This window comes from Simochromis diagramma, unplaced genomic scaffold (assembly GCF_900408965.1).
Source record: "Simochromis diagramma unplaced genomic scaffold, fSimDia1.1 OVJJ01000669.1, whole genome shotgun sequence".
In the NCBI taxonomy this organism is placed as follows: Eukaryota; Metazoa; Chordata; class Actinopteri; order Cichliformes; family Cichlidae; genus Simochromis; species Simochromis diagramma.
The window spans coordinates 2,168,058-2,188,134 of NW_024387458.1; the positions used below are offsets into that span (position 1 = coordinate 2,168,058).

The 20,077-nt window shown below is 43.2% G+C and overlaps 2 protein-coding genes across 2 annotated transcripts; one reads left to right on the forward strand and one right to left on the reverse strand.

Moving 5' to 3' along the window:
* The first annotated feature begins 4,419 nt into the window (after positions 1–4,419).
* LOC120722948 (histone-lysine N-methyltransferase SETMAR-like) lies at positions 4,420–7,125 on the forward strand. Its single transcript, XM_040014141.1, has 2 exons — positions 4,420–4,745; positions 5,132–7,125. Exons 1-2 carry the CDS (start codon positions 4,562–4,564, stop codon positions 6,337–6,339), a joined length of 1,392 nt encoding a protein of 463 aa, XP_039870075.1. The 5' UTR covers positions 4,420–4,561; the 3' UTR covers positions 6,340–7,125.
* A 1,900-nt stretch (positions 7,126–9,025) lies between these two features.
* cunh10orf88 (chromosome unknown C10orf88 homolog) lies at positions 9,026–20,009 on the reverse strand. The gene is made up of 9 exons (XM_040014144.1): positions 19,897–20,009; positions 18,480–18,664; positions 18,124–18,321; positions 17,933–18,002; positions 17,658–17,849; positions 17,301–17,429; positions 16,447–16,570; positions 16,100–16,307; positions 9,026–10,104 (listed from the first exon to the last, which is right to left on the reverse strand). The coding sequence occupies exons 2-9, from the start codon at positions 18,626–18,628 to the stop codon at positions 9,882–9,884; spliced, it is 1,293 nt and encodes a 430-aa protein (XP_039870078.1). The 5' UTR covers positions 18,629–18,664; positions 19,897–20,009; the 3' UTR covers positions 9,026–9,881.
* Between the last annotated feature and the right edge of the window lie 68 nt (positions 20,010–20,077).

A 20,077-nucleotide genomic window follows, 5' to 3' on the forward strand; every position in this document is an offset into this window, starting at 1 on the left:
TTTTCTCACATTTTAACTGTTCCTGAACTCCAAGGATCCGTGCTGGAGTCCCCGAGTATTCCTCTTCCTCTTAGACTACGTTCACACTGCAGGTCTTAATGCTCAATTCCGATTTTTTGATCAAATCCGATTTTTTTTGTCTGCTCGTTCACACTACAAATAAAATGCGACAGCAAACGCGCTCTAGTGTGAACGCTCAAAGCGGCCCGCATGCGCAAAAGAAGACGTCACACACAACGTACAAATAAAATGTTCACGTTTCTCCAATTTGAAAATATCGGATTTGTGCTACGTTCACACTGCAGGCGAAAGCGCATCAAATCCGATTTTTCTGACCCTGTGCGACCATCTATCCGATCATGGTACGACAGTGTGAACGGCACAAATCCGATATTTTCAAATCCGATCTGGGTAACTTTTGTATGTGGTACTGAATCCGATACATATCCGATGTTTTAGAAAGCGACCGCTGTTTGATGGTCACGTCGCATTAAATCCGTCTTTTACGTCACTGACACAAGACAGACGCCGATTATCAGCGCCGGAGAAGACATCACAAACGCTTCCTGGACATCCAGTGTAGAAGTCAGTGAAACTGTTGGGAAGACAACGTTGGAGAAACGTGAACATTTTCTTTGTACTGTATAATCTGCAGATTCAGACAGAAATCTGCAGCTATCCTTTGAAGCAGCGCTCCTCTAAAACAGCAATAAGGATCATTATTAGGTTATTCACATTATTATGTAAATAACAAAATAACTTAAAGCAAAAATTGGGAAACGTAAAGTCCAAAGTCTTTATATTAAGGCCCATCAGTCAAACAATATTTTTTGCTCTGGGTCTAAATAGAGCGCGTTGTGTGTGACGTCTTCTTTTGCGCATGCGGGCCGCTTTGAGCGTTCACACTAGAGCGCGTTTGCTGTCACATTTTATTTGTAGTGTGAACGAGCAGACCAAAAAATCGGATTTGAGCATTAAGACCTGCAGAGTGAACGTAGCCTTAGTTTCTCTTACGTACGTCATCATGATGAATTTTCATCACTTCCTTGTCATAACAGGAAACTTTTCAAGCTTTACTTTGTTATCTTTACAAACCAATAGGAGCTTATTTAAACAGACTTTTCCTAACATGACAAATTATAACAAGAGTTTCGTTGCCTGAGGACACTTTCAAAAACATACAGATTTAGTTAGAACAAGAAGTAGAAAAGAAGACAGAGGGTCTCGTTCACTAATATGGGCAGGTATGTATGACCAGAATATTTATTCTTAACACTGCGTTTGTGCTATCGAATCAGTTTTATTCAAAATCCCCACACTTGTGTCCACTCTTGCATAATGTCATGCACCCAGTTCTATATTTATAAGGAAGAACAAATATCTCACGGTGCATCTGGGAGAAAGTGGTGGAGTTTCTCTGAGAGAGAAGCCCGCACAACTAAACAACAACCGCTGGAAGAAACTCCTGACAGCCTTTTTGGCTGTCTGAGAAGGACAGCCTAAAAGGCCAACCTTTCCCGAGCTCTTCCTCCAGAGTGCAGATGGCTTAAAAATCCAACTGACGCCGGACTGTGGCTCGAGTTACAAACAAAAGACTGATGTGGAAAAAGAGGTTCGTGAATGAGGCTTTTTATGTTACAACAGTCTAGGAGCCCATCGGCAACTCTGCCTCCCTCTTTCTGGCCTCTGAGGACAAAGGTCAATATTTGAGCATAGGCTGTATATTATACATGCAGAAAGCTAAAGGGATGCCACATAGTGATCTGTGACGTCCCAAAATAAAGCCATCTTCATTTTGGTGCTTTGAAACCACACATGACAAGTGACCACTGGATCCTGCTTTTTGATTCTAATGAGGAGGCTAATTTACAAAGTCAACTTCTTTGTATATTTAATAAGAATTGTAGCTGTTATTTGAGCTCATAAACTCATAAGGTTTACTGATGGCACAGAGTATAGCGTGAAGTGTACAGGTCTACAGTTTCTGCTCAGATTTATTCCTGCAAAACTGACTGAAGATAAAAATCTTCACAATGCAAAAGACAAATAGTAACAATTCCTTTGATGGCGCTGTCACTTGGTGGAAGCCGTGAGTCCACCTGTATTGTAAAGAGGTAGCTGGTATTATTATTTATTGTGTGAATAAAGTTGCTCCGAGACACACCTCTGCTATCCTGACGTTACTGGAAGGTTTGATTGAGATGATTTCAACAGGTCTTACTCTTTGTGTTGTTAAAACTAAATAGTCTCATGTGTACTGTTTTTTGGGCAATCGTGGCATATGTTTGTTTACTGTTTGCAAATGTTACATATATGATTGAATCTGTTAAGATATAAAGAATTTCCAACGGTAATCATGAGCAGATTAATCGTAGTGTTAACATTACTGCACAGAAATATTGTTGATGCTGGACAGCAGCAGAATTTATTGTAAATAAGGAGACAATCAGAACTGTTATTGTTCCAGGAAGCTGGACCCTGCCCCTCTCATCAGATACCTGCAGGGCATCCCAGACGACTCGGAGCATTTCACACCTTGACCCAACAAACCCAAATGGGTGAATGGGTGGGTCAACGACTCTCTGAGGCATCAGGAGAGGTTAAAAACCTGAGAAGTCATCAGAAGGTCTGCAGATGCTGTGCATTAAAATACTGTGACTGCTGACTTTAACTAATTTAATGTATGTACATGTAAATCTTCTGTATTTGTGGTGTGTAAAGATTGTAAACAGTGGTGCGTAAAATGTACTTGATTGATATACATTAAAATGATACCACATTTTCCTTAATGATTAAATAAACCCATTTCAGCTACTCAGATTTGTTGCTTCCTGTTGACTGAGGGTGAAGGATCATTTGTTGAGTGTGTGAAACAAACTGCCTTTCACATCAGGACAACATTGGACACTTTTAAAATCTTCCTAAATGTCTTTTACTCGTCTAACTGTGGACGGTTTGGTTAACGGGTGCTGTTTCTTTTAATGTGCTTGAAAGTAAACTTGACTTGGCAACAAAGGAAAACCAGCAGCTGAGGTCAGGACCCAAAACTCCATCTGCACCTGAATGTAGAAACACATCAGAGCACAACAACTGGACCATTATGGCCTGATAAACTTTCACTCATGTGCCTTTAATGTCTCCCACTGCTGTTGGGTGCGTCAGAATTTAACACAAAGGCAAAATGAGTGAATCAACGACTCTCAACCATCCAATCAGATGATTAACTGCCGCCCTGCACCAGCTGTAGAGCCTTTGAGATCTAAGTTGAAGGGCTTCAGAAACTCAAGTCCAGTTGCCTCATTTCAGCACAGTGTAGACCCAAATTCTCAAAATTATTTAACAGATTAATTCAATTATGTTTTTAGAAGCTCTAATCAGCACATGTGACATCAGGCACCACAAGAGGTTGGCGGTTTTTAAGGTTGACCTGTCGATCAACAGACGATGGTGAGTTTTCATTCATTCTGTTGTCTAAAACAACTTCCTGCTCACATTAACACGTAGCTGAGGAAATGAAATATTGCTTTTGTGTAAATGATTTAATCACATTAGTACTTGGACTAGTTATAGTGGACAGGAAATATTTACATTCAATGTGATGTCCAGTTACGTTCAACCCCCTGCAGATTTGGAAACTAGGACACTGATACAAATGGATTCAACAGCATCTTTAGCAGAAGAACCTTTGTTCCAGTGATTACATTAACATTTAAGTGTTCACCTTCAGTTCACGGCTGTGGTGTGAAAGACGAGTGAAAGAAGTAACGACAGTTATGCTGGAGTAACTGTTATTGTTCCAGGAAGCTGGACCCTGCCCCTCTCATCAGATACCTGCAGGGCATCCCAGAAGACTCGGAGCATTTCACACCTTAACCGAACAAACCCAAAAGGGTGAATGGGTGGGTCAACGACTCTCTGAGGCATGAGGAGAGGTTAAAAACCTGAGAAGTCACCAGAAGTCAGTCTGAACCGCAGGACGAGAGGAAAGATGTCTTCAACCATGGGTAAGTCCTGGCTGCCTGCTTTTTAACACTTAGATGTTCGCTAAACTAAGTCATTCTTATTACAAATGTACAAAGTGATTCTTTTAATTCTATCACTGCTTTCATCATCATTTATTCCTGACCTAACCTTTCTTCCAAAAAACTTACCAAGTTCAGAAATAACCTTAACATTTATATTGTTCTGAAGGCGTCTTTTTAAAACAAAGTAGAAACATTTTATTTTTAATAGTTGCTGAGATGAAGTGATGCAAAACCATCAGCATACACGTGATCTTGTCCTGTATCTTGGTGTTTACCAAAGAAACATCATGCAGGCGGCTTTGCTAATGACAGAAACGTCCAGTTTGAAGCTCCAGTCAGTGTACGAAACGATAACTAACGGCGAGAACTCATTTTCCTAATGAGTAAAGAAACTTTGATTGTGCTTCAGGGCCACACAGAAGAATTTAATTTTGTTTCTCATTGCATTGTTGCTCATACATTTGTGATGCTTGTACCTTTCAGATATTCAGCAGCTGTTACCAATCAAAGAAGAACCAGATGACTGGAGCCCTGATATGGAGCAGCAAGTCTCACAGCTCCTCAGCATAAAGAAGGAAGAGGAGGAGGAAGCTGACATCACTGATTTCCCGCTCGCTGCTGCTGCGGTGAAGAGTGAAAACGAAGAGAAAGTGCACTCACTGTTTCATCATGTTAAAAATGAATACAAGGACGAGGAGGAGACTCAGACCTGCAGCTCAGGTAACAAACAAATTAAATCGAACTATGAAACTGCACCAACAGTTTTTCTCTGTGAGGAATCAGGTTTTATATTTTGTCTGCTTCTGTTGTGGCTTTGTTAGTTTCACTTCAGTAATGTTATTAAAATATGGAGGGTATTTTTAGGGCGAGATTTAAGAACAAGTGATGAAATCCATTGAATACAGTCACCTCACTAATTTGATTTGTTTTATTTTAGTTTCTCTTCGTTTTAACTTAGTTGGCTGTGATTCGATTGGATGATGTAACTCTGTGAGATGGGCTTTAGGTTAGAGCCCATTCTGCAGGATACTGGAAACCAGTGTCCCCATACACCCAGCATTTTGGCTTTTTTAAAATATGCTCATCCATCTGTGTGTACCTTGCAGGTGTCCATCATCTGTTTGATATTAAAGAAGAGGTTTCCCATGAACGGAGCCCGATTGAAGACTCGGACTTCTTCCAGGAACGCTGCATTGGCCAGGATGGACTGCAGGAGGATGACACACGTGCAACAGCTCCCAGAACCTTTCCGATGCCAATATTCAGTGTTGCGTCCCGCAATGCATTGCAACGCCTCAAATTTGAACAGAGAGAAAAAATCAAATTCTGCGTGAAAACCAAGATATCTGTGAAGAAAACCTTCCAAATGCTTCAGGAAGTTTACGGCAGCAAAGCAATGAGCCGATCAAGATGCAAGGATTGGTATTTGCGTTTCAAAAATGGCAGAACATCCGTCGATGATGAAATCAGGTCAGGGCGACCCAGCACGAGCACAACTCCCAAGCACATCCGAGAAATCGATCAACTTGTGCGCCAGGATTTCCGGATCTCTCTGAGGGAGATTTCTGCCATTCTCAACGTGTCATTCGGAACGGTCCAGGCGATCCTGACGTCCACTTTGAACCTGCACCAAGTGGCTAACAAGCTTGTGCCCAGGCTACTGACTCCCGAGTTGAAGCAGTATCGTTTACGAGCCTGCGAGGATCTCCGTCAACAGACGCGAGATGACCCAACGTTCATGTCCCGGATCATAACTGGCGATGAAAGCTGGGTGTACGGCTGCAAGCCTGGAAAAGCAAGGAGGGTGAATCCGACAAGGAGCCAGTTCAAGGTCAAGCTCATCGTCTTCTTTGACATTCACGGGGTGGTGCATCGGGAAGTTGTTCCCGACGGTCAGGCGGTTGATGCTCCGTTCTACCTCAGCGTTATGACGCGTCTCAGGAAGAACATCGAGGCCAAACGACCTGAACTGTGGCAGAAAGGCGACTGGCTGCTCCATCACGACGACACACCCGCCCACGACGCACTGAAAGAGTGCCATTATTTCTGCTACACCGACACAAATCTCATTCTTCACCCACAGCACTCACCAGATTTGGCCCCCTGCGACTTCTTCCTCTTCCCCAAAATCAACGCCAAGTTGAGGGGACATTTCTTTGACACGGTGGAAGAGCTCCAGCATGCGTCACTGATAGTACTGGATTCACTGGGAGAAGAGGACTTCCACAGAGCTTTCAGAGCGTGGCAGCAGCGCTGGGTGTGGTGTGCTGCTGTGCAAGGCAACCGCTTTGCAGCTGATGGTGGCCAGATTTGAATTGAATACATATTTTTGTATATTTGTTTCATATTTTTTGTATTTTTATTCTTTTTTTTGCATTAGCATGCATTTTTACTGATGTTTGATCTTGTTACATATAACTTTTTTTATTGTTTAAGTAGAGTGAAAATGGTAGGTGGTACATTGCCGTTGTAAATATGTCAGCATGTGCATATTTACAATTGGATCACTTTATAAAATGTAAATAACAACAGAACAACAACAAAAAAGAGAAGGATGGGTCTTATTGTCATGATCAGAGCGACCCAATATTAATTCTCCAGATCCTCTGAATCTTTTGATGATAGGTGGTGTTGATGTTTAGATTGGCAAAGTCTTCAGTTTTACATTGATAGTTATTCTGAAACTGTTCCACAACTTTTAGATGTTTCTTGTTGTTTTTTGCAGACTGGTGAACCTTTACTTGAGAAATGTTTTTTTTTTATTCCAGTCATGTTGTTGACCTGTTGCTGTAATTAGTCATGAAAACTTCCTCCAGCTGTTTATTTTTAGTCCCTCTCGCAGCCTTTTTGAGATGTGCTGCTGCCATAAAAGCCAAACTGAGCGAATGTTTTTCATCTCAGGTCAAACATTTGATGTATTTTGTTGGGTTCTTTTGTGAATAAAAATATGGATTTGTGAGATTTGGAAGTCACTGCATTCAGTCTTTATTTTACACAGCATAGTTTTAGTTTGTAGTTTGCTGGGCTCTGGGAACGTAATAGAATATAATAGAGGGTAGATTTTGCAAGAAAGTGACTGCTCCCCTCACACTCTTCTTCCACATAATGAGGAAAAAACTCTCCTGTGTCCAAACTGGACTAAAGTAAAAAACATACCGTAACTGAAACATGATGGACCAACACAGAAAGACAACCATTCATTCTCACACTCATATTGGAACTGCCAGGTATTCTAATCCAAGCATGTCTTTTGACTGTGGGATGCCCAGAGCCCACACAAACCCCGGACCCTGTGACTGTGAGGCAGTGCTGTTTACCACCGCTCTAACACGAGAGCCTAAATTACTGTCAGTACTTCTTTTCTGCTTTTTGTACACAAATAAAAATAGTTTTTATATATTATTTGCAAGATGATACCAAATCCTCTAAACTGTGTGAAAAATCATTTAAAAATAAGCAAATGCAAATGTATCATGTAACCTGGTCTCATGGCAGAAAATACCCATATGTGAACAATCATATGCAGAGATTTTCTTCATGTGGTACCAAATCACAACAACTGTTGCCTCAAGGTCCTTTATATTGTGAGGGAAAGACCTTAAAACAATACAAAGGAAACCCCAACTATCATATGACCCCTATTAGCAAGCGCACATAGGGGGCAAGGAAAAACTCCCTTTTACAGGAAGAAACCTCCAGTAGCTCAAGCAATCAGCCAACTTTGACACAAATGAATCCCAGCATTTTATATCTGCAGGCTGTCTCCAGACAATCTGAACCAGGCTACAAGGGAAACAGCTCAGGGAACCAGGACACAGGAGAAGTCAGTCAGGAAAATAACAGAGGGGTAGCAAAAGTCAAAGCCACAAGAGACGACTATCAAAGCATAAGAGGAAATAACCCAAAAGATAGCAAGAAAGCACAGAGCCCAGAAACTACCGCTGACCACGAAACACTGACGATGCAGGAAGAATAAAGAGAGGATAACTTACAAAACTGAGCGATTAAACACAAAGCAAAACTCAGTATTCCCAGGGATCCACAGCATACTGGAATTTAAATGGGAACAAATAAACATGAGCCTAAAAATACAATAAACAGAAAAGTGTAACCCTTGAACACTGGAGACGCAGGAAAAACCCCAAAGAAGCTCAAATTCAAACATATAACCAAAAATGTCTAAACTCCAGAGCACAGTGAAACCCAGAGACCTGGTTTGCACCGACTAGCAGACATTTTTTCCCATCATTCTCCACTGCTGACTCAGTGTCTGTCCTCCACATGCCCAAGACAACATCCACACATCATTCTTTACTTTGGCATCCTCCTTATGTAATCTGTGACCCATTTCCCTTCTGCTGACTCAGCTCGCAGCTGCCAGTGGTTTGCTGCATACCTTGGCAGCGTCCGTCCGCCATTTCTTTTCCTTCTCTTTGGGAACCAGACCTTTAAATCTGTCCTGGACTGGACCGGCAGCTTTGGTTAGCGTGGAGCACTTTCAGTGACCTTCATGGTTCGTTTCTTAGCCATTTATGACTCAGCTACTGGAATCGCTGACGGGAAACATCGGCTAATTTGATTTTGTCTTTTGGGAACATCTTGTGCAACATTTTCCTTCAGCTATTGTTGTCAGTAATTTTGGGCGTGTGTTAACAGTTGGAAAATGCACCGCTGGAGCCCAAAGAAACCAAATCAACCACCAAACTGTACTGACTGTAATAGCTGCCCCTGTATTCTTCAGTTTCCCCTCATTTTTATATCTGAAACTAGGTGTGTTACTGTCTCATGTCACCGACAGTCTGAAATGATTTATTCACATATATCTCTGTTGGTGGCACCAGAATGAGAGATGTGATCAGAGGGATGCACACTAACACATCTGGAGCTGTGGGCCTGAAGCAGCTCACAGGCCTCGCTCGGTGTCTTGCACGCAGCCTTCTCAGGATTTCATGAGAACTTGTTTGCTTTACCAAATTCTCCAGAAATAAGAGAACCTGCACAACGTTTTAAAAACTTTATTAAGCTGTATAAATACATTTACTAGACTCACATCAGTACAGGTAAACATCACAGGTCAGCACAGCCGTTTTAATCGTTTACAGACATGTACAGTACTTAAAACATTACAGTGCCGTATTAAAGTACAGTTACACGTTCGATTTAGTCTCCTTAACAGGAGCGAGTTTTAAAACAAACTGAGCCGAGCAGGTCAGGCCCGAACAGCCTTCACATCACATCAGTGTCGTTTAGAGCTGCGTCAGTTTAGTGGTTTCTAACGTAAACCATGTAATCTTCTCTGACATGTGAACATCTGCTGCTTTTCTGTTTTACTTGTTTGAGACAGCTGATTAGACGAACCGAGACTTTTGAAGATGACTTTGTTTTAGTGCCGTTCAAAGACAAAACCATTAACTGTTTAAATAACTGGTACAATGATGAGTTTCAGTGCATAAACAGAGGAGAAAAGAAGAGCAGGGAGAGATAAGTGGGTTGCATTTCAGCTGAACACTTCATGTAAGTCAGCTCTGCTGCACAGCAACACTTTTTTGAAAGAGTCTCGTCCTCTTCCTGTACACTTCTCATGTTGTTCAAAATGCAGTGCAGCCATTGTAGTCGCGCTGACGAGACAGTCACTTTTTACAGGAGATAACATTTCTACAGAATATGAACTTACAGCAACACTGCTGGTTTTACATGTTAACCTCATATTTCAGGCTTCTAGTTTTATTGCTCCGTCTTTGTTGGCGTTTCTGTCCCGGCCTGCTTCCATCCCACGCTCGGGTCTGGTTTGAGGACGATGAAGAAGAGAATTAAGGCTTCCGGGGTTCAATGTTAGTCTTTTTAGTGCTTCTGGACTCAATGCATGGCTGGCGTCGGGGCGATCTGCTCCGCCGGTCCGGTATCTGCTGCTCCTCGTGCTGAGCTGCTCATGGCTCCGTGGTTAAGGGTGACCAGCGGCAAAGCGCTCAGCAGGGCTTTCTCCAGCTTCTGCTCCAAAGCATCCAAGCGGCGGTCCATGTGCTCCTTCAGCCTCTTCTCCATCTCCTCCAGACGGCGCTCCATAGCTGAGTCCAACTCCCTGAAGGGGCATAAAAGAAACAGTAACACTTTTTGAGAAAGTTGGACTTAATAAAATCTGTGTGCATCAGCCGCTGGCTGTATACCTCCGATTTATGAGGAGGTATACAGCTGAAGCCACTGTCAGACAAGTTGAAGTGTGCAAGCTGACACTGAATTAAAATAAAGGGGACTATTTAAGGTCAGTCAAACCTTTGCCTGATCATCACTAATCAGAGATGAAGTTTTTTGACCAGGTCGCTGGTCTGTATGTGTATTTCTACTGTGTGATTCTGACAGAGCGGAGTGACTGTGGGCGATTCTTGAAAATGAAGCCACATCAAGAGACAAAAGCCTAAACATAAGCTAAACCACCCACACAGTCTGTGCTGACCATCATCTTCCTCAGACCTCACAATCCTGCTGCATCCACACACTGATTCAGCCAAACCACCAGGAGGAAACTTTCTAAACTGAAAACACTAAAAAGATAAATAAATAATTTTTTTCCACCTTAAATATTTTCAGTCTTTTTGCAACATTTCTGTTTTGGTGGTTTACATGCAGAGTCCAACAGCATGACTATTTTGCCCTCAATGATCCTGAAAAATCCACAAAATCCTCCATTTTTTCTTTCCTTGATTCAGTCACACCAGTCTGGCAGCTCCAGTAACCAAACCAAGGAAACTCCTGTTCAGTCAGTGAGCGCTGTCTCTGATCCTTGTCTGCCCACTGATGGTTACTGTACGACATCCTCACAGGGCGCTCTCCTGCTTTATGAAATATCAGAAGGTAAAAGTATGACAGGCTTGATGTACTGCGCTTCCATATCGGTAATGAAGGCCTCAGTCATACAGGCCTAGAGGTCGGTTGCTGACAATCTAACAACCAGGTGCTTGGAAAAATGGGTATTCCACAACAAGCTGGCAAGTGGTTGCTGGCGATTGCTGTTAAGCTAAAGCCCCTTCACACAGGCTTGGAGAACAGTCAGTCGCCGCCTGAACAACTACTCACAACTACTCACCCCTAGAGAAAAGTGTGTATTCTGTGAGTGATCAGCAAACAGTTACTGGAAGTTTCAGGCAGTCTCTAGAGTGACATCCATTGTAAAGAGATATGCAGAAAACCTCCTTACATTTCTTTGGTCGCTAGCAGAGGGCTGCAGTAACCAGATGTTTGCATGGAAAACATCAGCTTATCTGCAAAAACGACTCAACACGCAGCAGTGAATCTTTAACACAAACTGGAAATGGAGACAATCCACCTTCAATTTTAAAGCTGGCAATCTAATTATGCATAATGAAGACTAGTTTAAAATGTCTCTGTGAAACTCAGACTAAGACGAGTCTTAGTTTGGAGCAAATAAATGAACCCATCTCAGATTACAGCAGACCTAAAGTCAGATAATCTACAAACAAGCTGTTATAAAAAATGTTATTAACCTTCACGCTGTGATAAAAAGGCAATAAAAGGTAAATGTGCACGTGAACTCCAGACAAACAGCATCAGGGGGAAAGAATAAACAAAGGAAGTGAACACACAGAGAGAAAACACAAGGAGCTAAACTTCAAAATAAAACAGGAAGCAAACAGAAATGGAGACCAGGAATAATCTCACATAAATACAAATAAACACAAACACATGAGAACAGAGGAAAAACTACAAGAACACAAAGGAGCAGAAAAACTAACAACAGCCAAAGACGATTATAAAAACCGAGACAATTAACATCTACTGTTCAAAGCAAGCAAAGCCTCTAAGTAATCTACACCATTTATTACTTTTCCTCGGTTTTCTGGCATCACGCCTGAAGTCTTAAACTCTTTAAATATTTTAGTCCGATGACTCGTGGGAAAGACGTACCGTCGTGTCGCTGTCCTCGATGTGGAGCCACGCTCTGTCAGCCCACATGTGCCTCACAGATCTGACAGAGAGCCTGATTTATTGTGCAGTTTAACTCACAGAGACATTTTTATTTGAAGAGTGACACTAGGGTCAGCTGGAAAGTTACTCCAGCCACAAATAAATAAATAAATAAATAAATGATTCTGTTTGTTCTGATGCAGCTTTTCAGATATTTTAATGAGTCACACAAACAGCGGTCCTGATAAATGACCTCTATTGTTTCAGTATCAGCCAGCCTCTAACCAACGCCAGCGCCTTCTGCCTACCTGTGCCTGTCAGCTGTTTAACAGCCAGAATGATTTTTGGGAATCACCACAGGACAGATCCTCCCAGCAGATGTCATGATATCCGTGAATATTCCAGCATGTAGGAAATGTTTGGGCGTCTGCTCATTCTTCACTAACACTATCAGCTAGAAATGTGACCTCAGACAATCAAAAGCATTGTTCTGTTGGATAAACGAGTCTCTGTTTAATCCACACGCTCAGAGCCTCAACAACGTGACTGTGCAACAATCACACAGCTGTGGTAACCGAAACACAGCAAACACAAATGCTTACTGTTCCGATAACAACAGCCATACCTCACAGTTTTATATCATTTACATCAAGGCAAGTTTATTTGTATAGCACAATTCAACAACAAGTGATTCAAAGTGCTTTACAGAGACATTAGAAACAAAAACAAATAAAAAGCATGATTTAAAATTGATTAAAACAAGCAAACAAACAAACTAACTAATTAACAAACAAACAAATAAAACAGTATATAAAATCAAAACAGATAAAATCAGTAGTTAAAATGTAAGTTTTGAAATTTAAGCTTAAAAGTGTGGATTTGGTGCTTTATTCAAATGCAGCTGAGAATAGGTGAGTCTTCAACCTGGATTTAAATAAACTGAGTGTTTCAGTTGATCTGAGGCTTTCTGGGAGTTTGTTCCAGATATAAGGAGCATAAAAGCTGAATGCAGCTTCTCCGTGTCTGGTTCTGACTCTGGGAACTGATAAAAGACCGGATCCAGATGACCTGAGGGATCTGGAAGGTTCATACTGGGTCAGGAGGTCACTGATCTAAACCATTCAGAGCTTTATAGGCCAGCATCAGAACTTTAAAGTCTATCCTCTGACGGACAGGCAGCCAGTGTAAAGACCTCAGAGCTGGACTGATGTGGTCCACTTTTCTGGTCTTAGTGAGGACTCGAGCAGCAGAGTTCTGAATGAGCTGTAGTTGTCTGACTGATTTTTTAGGTAGACCTGTAAAGATGCTGTTACAGTAATCAAGCCTACTAAAGATGAATGCATGGACTAGTTTTTCCAGGTCCTGTTGAGACATCAGATCTTTTATCCTTGATATATTCTTGAGGTGATAGTAAGGTGACTTTGTTATTGTCTTAATGTGTTTTTCTAAGTTTAGGTCTGCATCCATCACTACACCCAAATTTCTCGCCTGGTTTGTGGTTTTTAGATGTATAGATTGAAGTTCTCTGGTGACCTGTAATCGTTTTTCTTTGGCGCCAAAGACTATTACCTCAGTTTTGTTTTTGTTTAGTTGGAGAAAATTGTGGCACAACCAGTCATTAATGTCCTCGATGCATTTACCAAGAGCCTGTACAGGGCCTCGGTCTCCTGGTGACATTGTGATATATATTTGTGTGTCATCTGCACAGCTGTGATAGTTTATGTTGTTGTTCTTTATAATCTGTGCCAGTGGGAGCATGTAAATGTTAAACAGAAGGGGTCCCAAGATGGAACCTTGGGGAACTCCACATGTGATACTTGTCTGCTCAGATGTGAAGTTACCTATTGATACAAAAGGAGCTTCTGGGAAGAAAACAATTAAATCAGAAGAAAAGGTCCCAAACACAACAGCAGAAACGGGAACGACTGACAGATCTGTGCATGTGAAAGGCCACAGCTGATAAAGCTGTCCAGAAACACACATGTTAGGTTAGGTGTTTATTCTAAATGAGCTGGGTGAGGTAGACAGAAGTGCGTAAGATAAAGTGCTGTATAAATGAATGTATGGTTGAAGTGTTGAAACAGCTGGTTTAATGTGGGAAAAAGTACAATTATGATGCATTTCTGCATTAAAAAAAAGAGTGTCCCTAATATTCCGTCTGTGAAGACTTCTGCAGCATGTACACACAAAAACTGAAAACTGAACACCTACCAAGGAACGTGCATTGGACTCGTCCAATTTTAAGACACAGCTCCAGTTAAAAGCAGAAATCCTTGAGCCACTAAGAACCAAAGTCTTTAGTATTATGCAAAAAGCGGCTGCAGGATTCCTGTAATGATTCTTCATGATACTTCACCTACAACACCCCCCTCCTCACCCCACACAAAAAAGGATTTCACACCACCTCCTCCCACCACAACTCTTCATATTCATGAAGCAGATGTGAGGAAGCAGTTTAAGAGTCTGAATGCTCGAAAAGCTCCCGGCCCAGACGGTGTGTCTCCTGCCACCCTCAGACACTGTGCAAACGAGCTGGCCCCAGTGTTTTCTGGCATTTTCAACTCCTCACTGCAGGCATGTCATGTGCCTGCCTGCTTCAAGTCCTCTACCATAATCCCTGTCCCCAAGAAACCAAGGATCACTGGACTAAATGACTACAGACCCGTGGCTCTGACATCTGTGGTCATGAAGTCTTTTGAGCGCCTGGTTCTCTCCTATCTCAAGACCCTCACGGCCCCCCTCCTGGACCCCCTGCAGTTTGCATACAGAGCCAACAGGTCTGTAGACGACGCCATCAACATGGCCCTACACTTCATCCTGCAGCATCTGGACTCCCCAGGAACCTACGCCAGGATCCTGTTTGTGGACTTCAGCTCTGCCTTCAACACCATCCTTCCAGACCATCTCCGAGGCAAGCTTTCCCAGATGAATGTGCCTGATCCCATCTGCCGGTGGATCACTGACTTCCTGACGGACAGGAAGCAGCATGTGAGGCTGGGAAAGAATGTCTCGGACTCCCGGACCATCAGCACCGGCTCCCCTCAGGGCTGTGTTCTTTCTCCTCTGCTCTTCTCCCTGTACACCAACTGCTGCACCTCCACCCACCAGTCTGTCAAGCTAATCATGTTTGCATGATGACACCACCGTTATTGGACTCATCTCGGACGGGGACGAGTCTGCCTACAGGAGGGAGGTTGAACGTCTAGGTGTCTGGTGCAGCCACAACAACCTGGTGCTGAATGCCCAGAAGACAGTGGAGATTATTGTGGACTTCAGGAAGCACACAGCTCCACTCTCCCCCATCATCCTGACTGACACCCCCATCACCTCTGTGGACTCATTCCGCTTCCTGGGTACCACCATCACCCAGGACCTGAAGTGGGAGCCCACCATCACCTCCGTCATTAAGAAAGCCCAGCAGAGGATGTACTTCCTGAGGCAGCTGAAGAAATTCAACCTGCCAACACGGACGATGATGCAATTCTACACTGCAATCATCGAGTCCATCCTCACCTCCTCCATCACCGTGTGGTACGCTGGAGCCACTATCAGGGACAAACAGAGACTGCAGCGTGTTGTGCGCTCTGCTGAGAAGGTGATTGGCTGCAGACTCCCATCCCTGCAGGACCTGTACACCTCCAGGACATTGCGGCGTGCAGCTCGGATCTCAGCTGACCCTTCTCACCCTGGACACAGTCTGTTTGACCTGCTCCCCTCAGGCAGGAGGCTCCGGTCCATTCGCACCAGAACCTCTCGCCATAAGAACAGTTTCTTCCCCTCTGCTGTTGGACACATGAACAATAACCGTATGACTGTCCCCGCCACTATCACATGACCCTACGCTGGGTCACTGCATCATTCCATGTTTGGCACTGATCACCACCTGCACTCATGTATATATCATGTATATATCTATCTACTTAGCACTTTTAATTCTTATTCTCATTTTTATTTTCATGTCTATTTAAGCTTAATTTATAACAGTATGTTTGCACTGAAGCACCGCAGCAATTTCCTAATGTTGTAAACCCGCTCAACATTTGGCAATAAAACCCTTTCTGATTTCTGATTCTTTTCTAACACAAGGTGGAGCCAAATCATCTGATTCCAACATGGAGCTGCTGTAGGAAAAGTGCTCGCTACACTCGACTCACCACGTGCCGTTTCTCATCATCTTCTCCTTCTCTGCTGCAGCATCATCCAGTCTCAGCTGGGTCACCTGACCGCAGACGTTCTGGAGCATGGGCAGAAGCTCGGGACCGGAGCCGAACCCCTGGTTGACCCCCTGTTCCTTCAGGAAGTGCGACAGCATCTCTGTCAGCTGAGTGTAGCTCATCGGGCCGCCGTTCTCACTGGGACTCGCTGGAGACGGGTAAAAGGTTTTATCGAGGTGTTAGAAAATCTACCACAAATAAGTTTTTCTACAAGTAGAAGCCCAAATCCACTCCTTAGTGACTACCATGTTCATGTATGTGACCATAACAGACATGATCATCCTTACTAGTGTTATCAGTGCTGACACTGGACATTGGCAGGTCTACAGAGGAGGGGGTGGAGCCCTCTGACATCACTCCGTTCTGGGTCTGTGAATCTTCATCTGCAGGCCTCAGGAAGCTGTCTGGAGGCTAGCGACATTGAAAAACATCTGACTTACAGAGTGTTTAAACATCTTCTGAACACACATTATATCTGCGTCAAGCTGACAGAAGCATACAGAGATGCAGGTGGATCTGTGTGCATAGTCTCTAAAAGGATATCTGACTTTACTTAACTTTAGTTGTGAATCTGAGCAGCTGGTGGAAGATTACCTGATTCCTTCACTGCTTTAAGCTGAAATACACTCACTGCACATGTGGACAAAACAAGCTAAAGCCAGAATCTGACTTTCAGATGTCTCTCTTATCATACATGTAAACAAGACAAATCTGAAATAATACTGTAGAACAAAACTAGTCGGACTAGCTGAGCTTAGCTAAAGAGCCTCTGATCACAGTGGCTTCTTTTTTTTTTTTATCTACCTTTAAATCACATTAGAATTTATAGCTGTGGCATCTAAAGGTAGAAAAACACGATCATCACAATCACAATCAATGAAGTGGTCCAAGGTTTTTCTTTGAGTTCATCAAACAGGCAGCATTAATGGATTAAAGTTCTGGCAGACACTCCAGACCAAACCTCAGACTCCAGCTTAGTTTAGTTTTTCTGAACTTTCTTTGTTAATCCAGGCTTTCTGCTTCAGGCTCTGTTCGCACTCACAAAATCACTTCACTCTTTTCTTCTGCACCAAACTGGTGTGGGCCGAGTTTTTAAATGGTCTAATCTAAGAACAAAGAACAGCACAAATGGGTTTTGTACCTTAAATTCTGCAGGTCGAGGCAGAATATTGCCAGCTCCTGGACACATGCTGACTTCTCTCCCCAAACCAGAGAAAGCTCCACTGCCCATCAGGAGAGGCAGGAAACCAGCCAGAGAGCCGGTCTGATTCTGGAGAGACAAACACCAACACATGCTTCAGTCCCTGTTTCATTCTTTATGTCTGGTTAGTTCTTATGCTTTGGACACTCAGAGAAGCCGTTCCAGTTCCAGTAACAGTAAGATCTGAGACAGAGGCCTGACGAGGTACACAGAAACTCAAATCCATAAGGCATACTCTCATCAGCAGGAAACACCCACATTATAAATGTCAGAGAAAGCATCTCTGAGCTAATTTACCTTCTGCTGGAACTGCACCATTTCCATGAGATTCTGAGCTCCCGGCGACAGGCTTGTTCCCATCTCCTCCATCAGACACTGCACTCGCTGCATGTCTATGCCCGGGTTTGGGGCTGGGCAGGACTGCAGCAGCTGAAGACTCACGATGACTTTAGCCACCATAACACTGCTCCTACCTGCCAGGGAGAGTAACTGGGAGAGAGAAGCAGCTCGTTAGATTCTCATACAAACACGACTGTGTAACAAACAGCATAAACTAAAATGTTCTGTTTTACCTTCACTTCACAGGCAGAGGATGGCTCCTCGATGATCAGCTGCTTCTTATAGAAAGGCCCTCTGTCAGCACTGTGATTCACAAACAAAAGAAGAAGCATCACTTCTTAACATCAGACAATCAGCAGCGTCTTTATCAGAAGACCGAAGACCCTTTGCTCATTGGCTCTTCTGACCTGTGCAGCCTGTGTACCTGTCTAGCTGGATGCTGTCGTCCTTCGATCCCCGTACAGTCCCACAGTACTCTCCGGTCTGGCTGTAAACCTCCATGGTTCGAGCCTCACTTATAACGAGCAGGCGGCTGATGGTGGCAGGTAAGCTGGGGTTGCAGTGGAACTTCAGGACACAAGGAGACCCTTCCTCCATCTGCTCTAGCAGCACTGGATCACCACTGTGTGTGGCAGATAAGTGGGAAATGTACCATTCACTTAAATAAAAGGAAAATCCACTTCTCATCTTTGCCTTCTGTGCGAATAGACAAAGATTAATTGCAGGTGCCTATTGATTATAGCACTAACTGCTTCTTAATATCAGCTAGAAGCTTCTTACCAGTGAGTTTCTTCTCTGTCCAACTCACTGACTTCATCTTCTTCTTTGGCCGTGTTATTGATGTGAACAGGAAGAACGACGTCAGCCAGGTGACGCCCCTGAGTGTGACAGACCCAAGCAGCTTCACTTTTCACAGAGATGTCCACCATAATGCTGCGGCTTGCTGTAACCTTTGAGCCAACGACCTAGGATACAAAATTGGAAACAATTAGGAGAACGGGTTACAGATTCAAGACAAGATTAAAGACTGAATAAAGCCACTGTAAGACAGAAACAATAAGAGTCATGTGCTTTTGTCTTTGGCAAAGATAGTGGATATACTGGAGCTGCAGCTCCAATATATCCACGATCCTTCCTCTGCACACATCCAAACCATCCCAGCCTCACTCTCTCTGTCTCCAGACCGCTCAGCCTGAGCTGTCCCTCTGATGTACTCATTTCTAATCTTGTCCATCTTTGTCACTTCCAGTGAAAATCTTAACATGTTTTGCTCGTATTGTCTTTTTGTCTCCATCTTCTTCTTGTGCACTGTCCGTTGCTTGTATGGTTGACCCTAGGTATTTAAACTCATCCACTCACTCAGCCTCTTCCACCTGTCTCCCTCTCATTCATGCATGTATTCTTTCTCGCTTCTTCCAGCTCCCTCGTCTAACTGCGGATCACAGTGTCGTCTGCAAACATCATAATCGACAAACACTGGTGTCTGACCTCATCTGTCAGCCTGTCCATCACTACTGCAAAGGAGCTCCGAGCAGATCACTGGTGTAATCCCACCCTCAGCCCACCTGTCTCTCTTACCGCACACCTCACCACTGTTCTCTGCCAGAGTGCCAAAGTTCCTCTTTTGACACACTATTTTCCGCTTTCGCTGATCCATAAATAAAGAGTAAAGCTCCTTATGACCTTCTCTATATTTCTCCATCAGTACTCTCAAACATCACATCTCTAGAGTTCTTTCTCAGCATGAAACCATACTGCTGCTCACCGATCATCACTTCGCTGCCTAACCTAGCTTTAACAACTCTGTCCCAAATCTTAAGATATGACTCGTCATTTTGTTTTTACTCTCTGTAAACTTTTATTTCAACTAAAGTTTGCTTTTATGATCATTCTTTTTCTACTTTAAGTAATAAAAATGCTGTGCAGTCCCACATAACCGCTGGTCTCCCTGGTCCACAGTTAGTCAGGTGGGCCAGATTTCAGATTTAAATGAATATGATGATGAATGATGAATATGTGATATGTTTGATTTCTGACAGTTTGTTTTAAATTACAGGCACAAATGTTACTCTGAATGACGTGTAGTGCAGGAGTACACACAGTACTGATCGGTTGTATGTTGTCACATCCGATTCTTTGCTACAGCTGCAGTAACTCTGTGAACGTCTCGCCGTGACGGGAAATAAAGCGCGTTTACCTTCAGAGTGCCTCCTGAACCCGCTGAGAAGAAGCTTCCAGGCTCTTCTTCTTCACGTTTCTCCAAACATGTCTGAAAATCTGCTAATTTTAGCAACAACTAACGGCTAAACGATTAGCTGAAGCTACAGCTGACACGCGACGCTGGATCGTAGGATTGTTGTGGTGTGACGTCATCAACA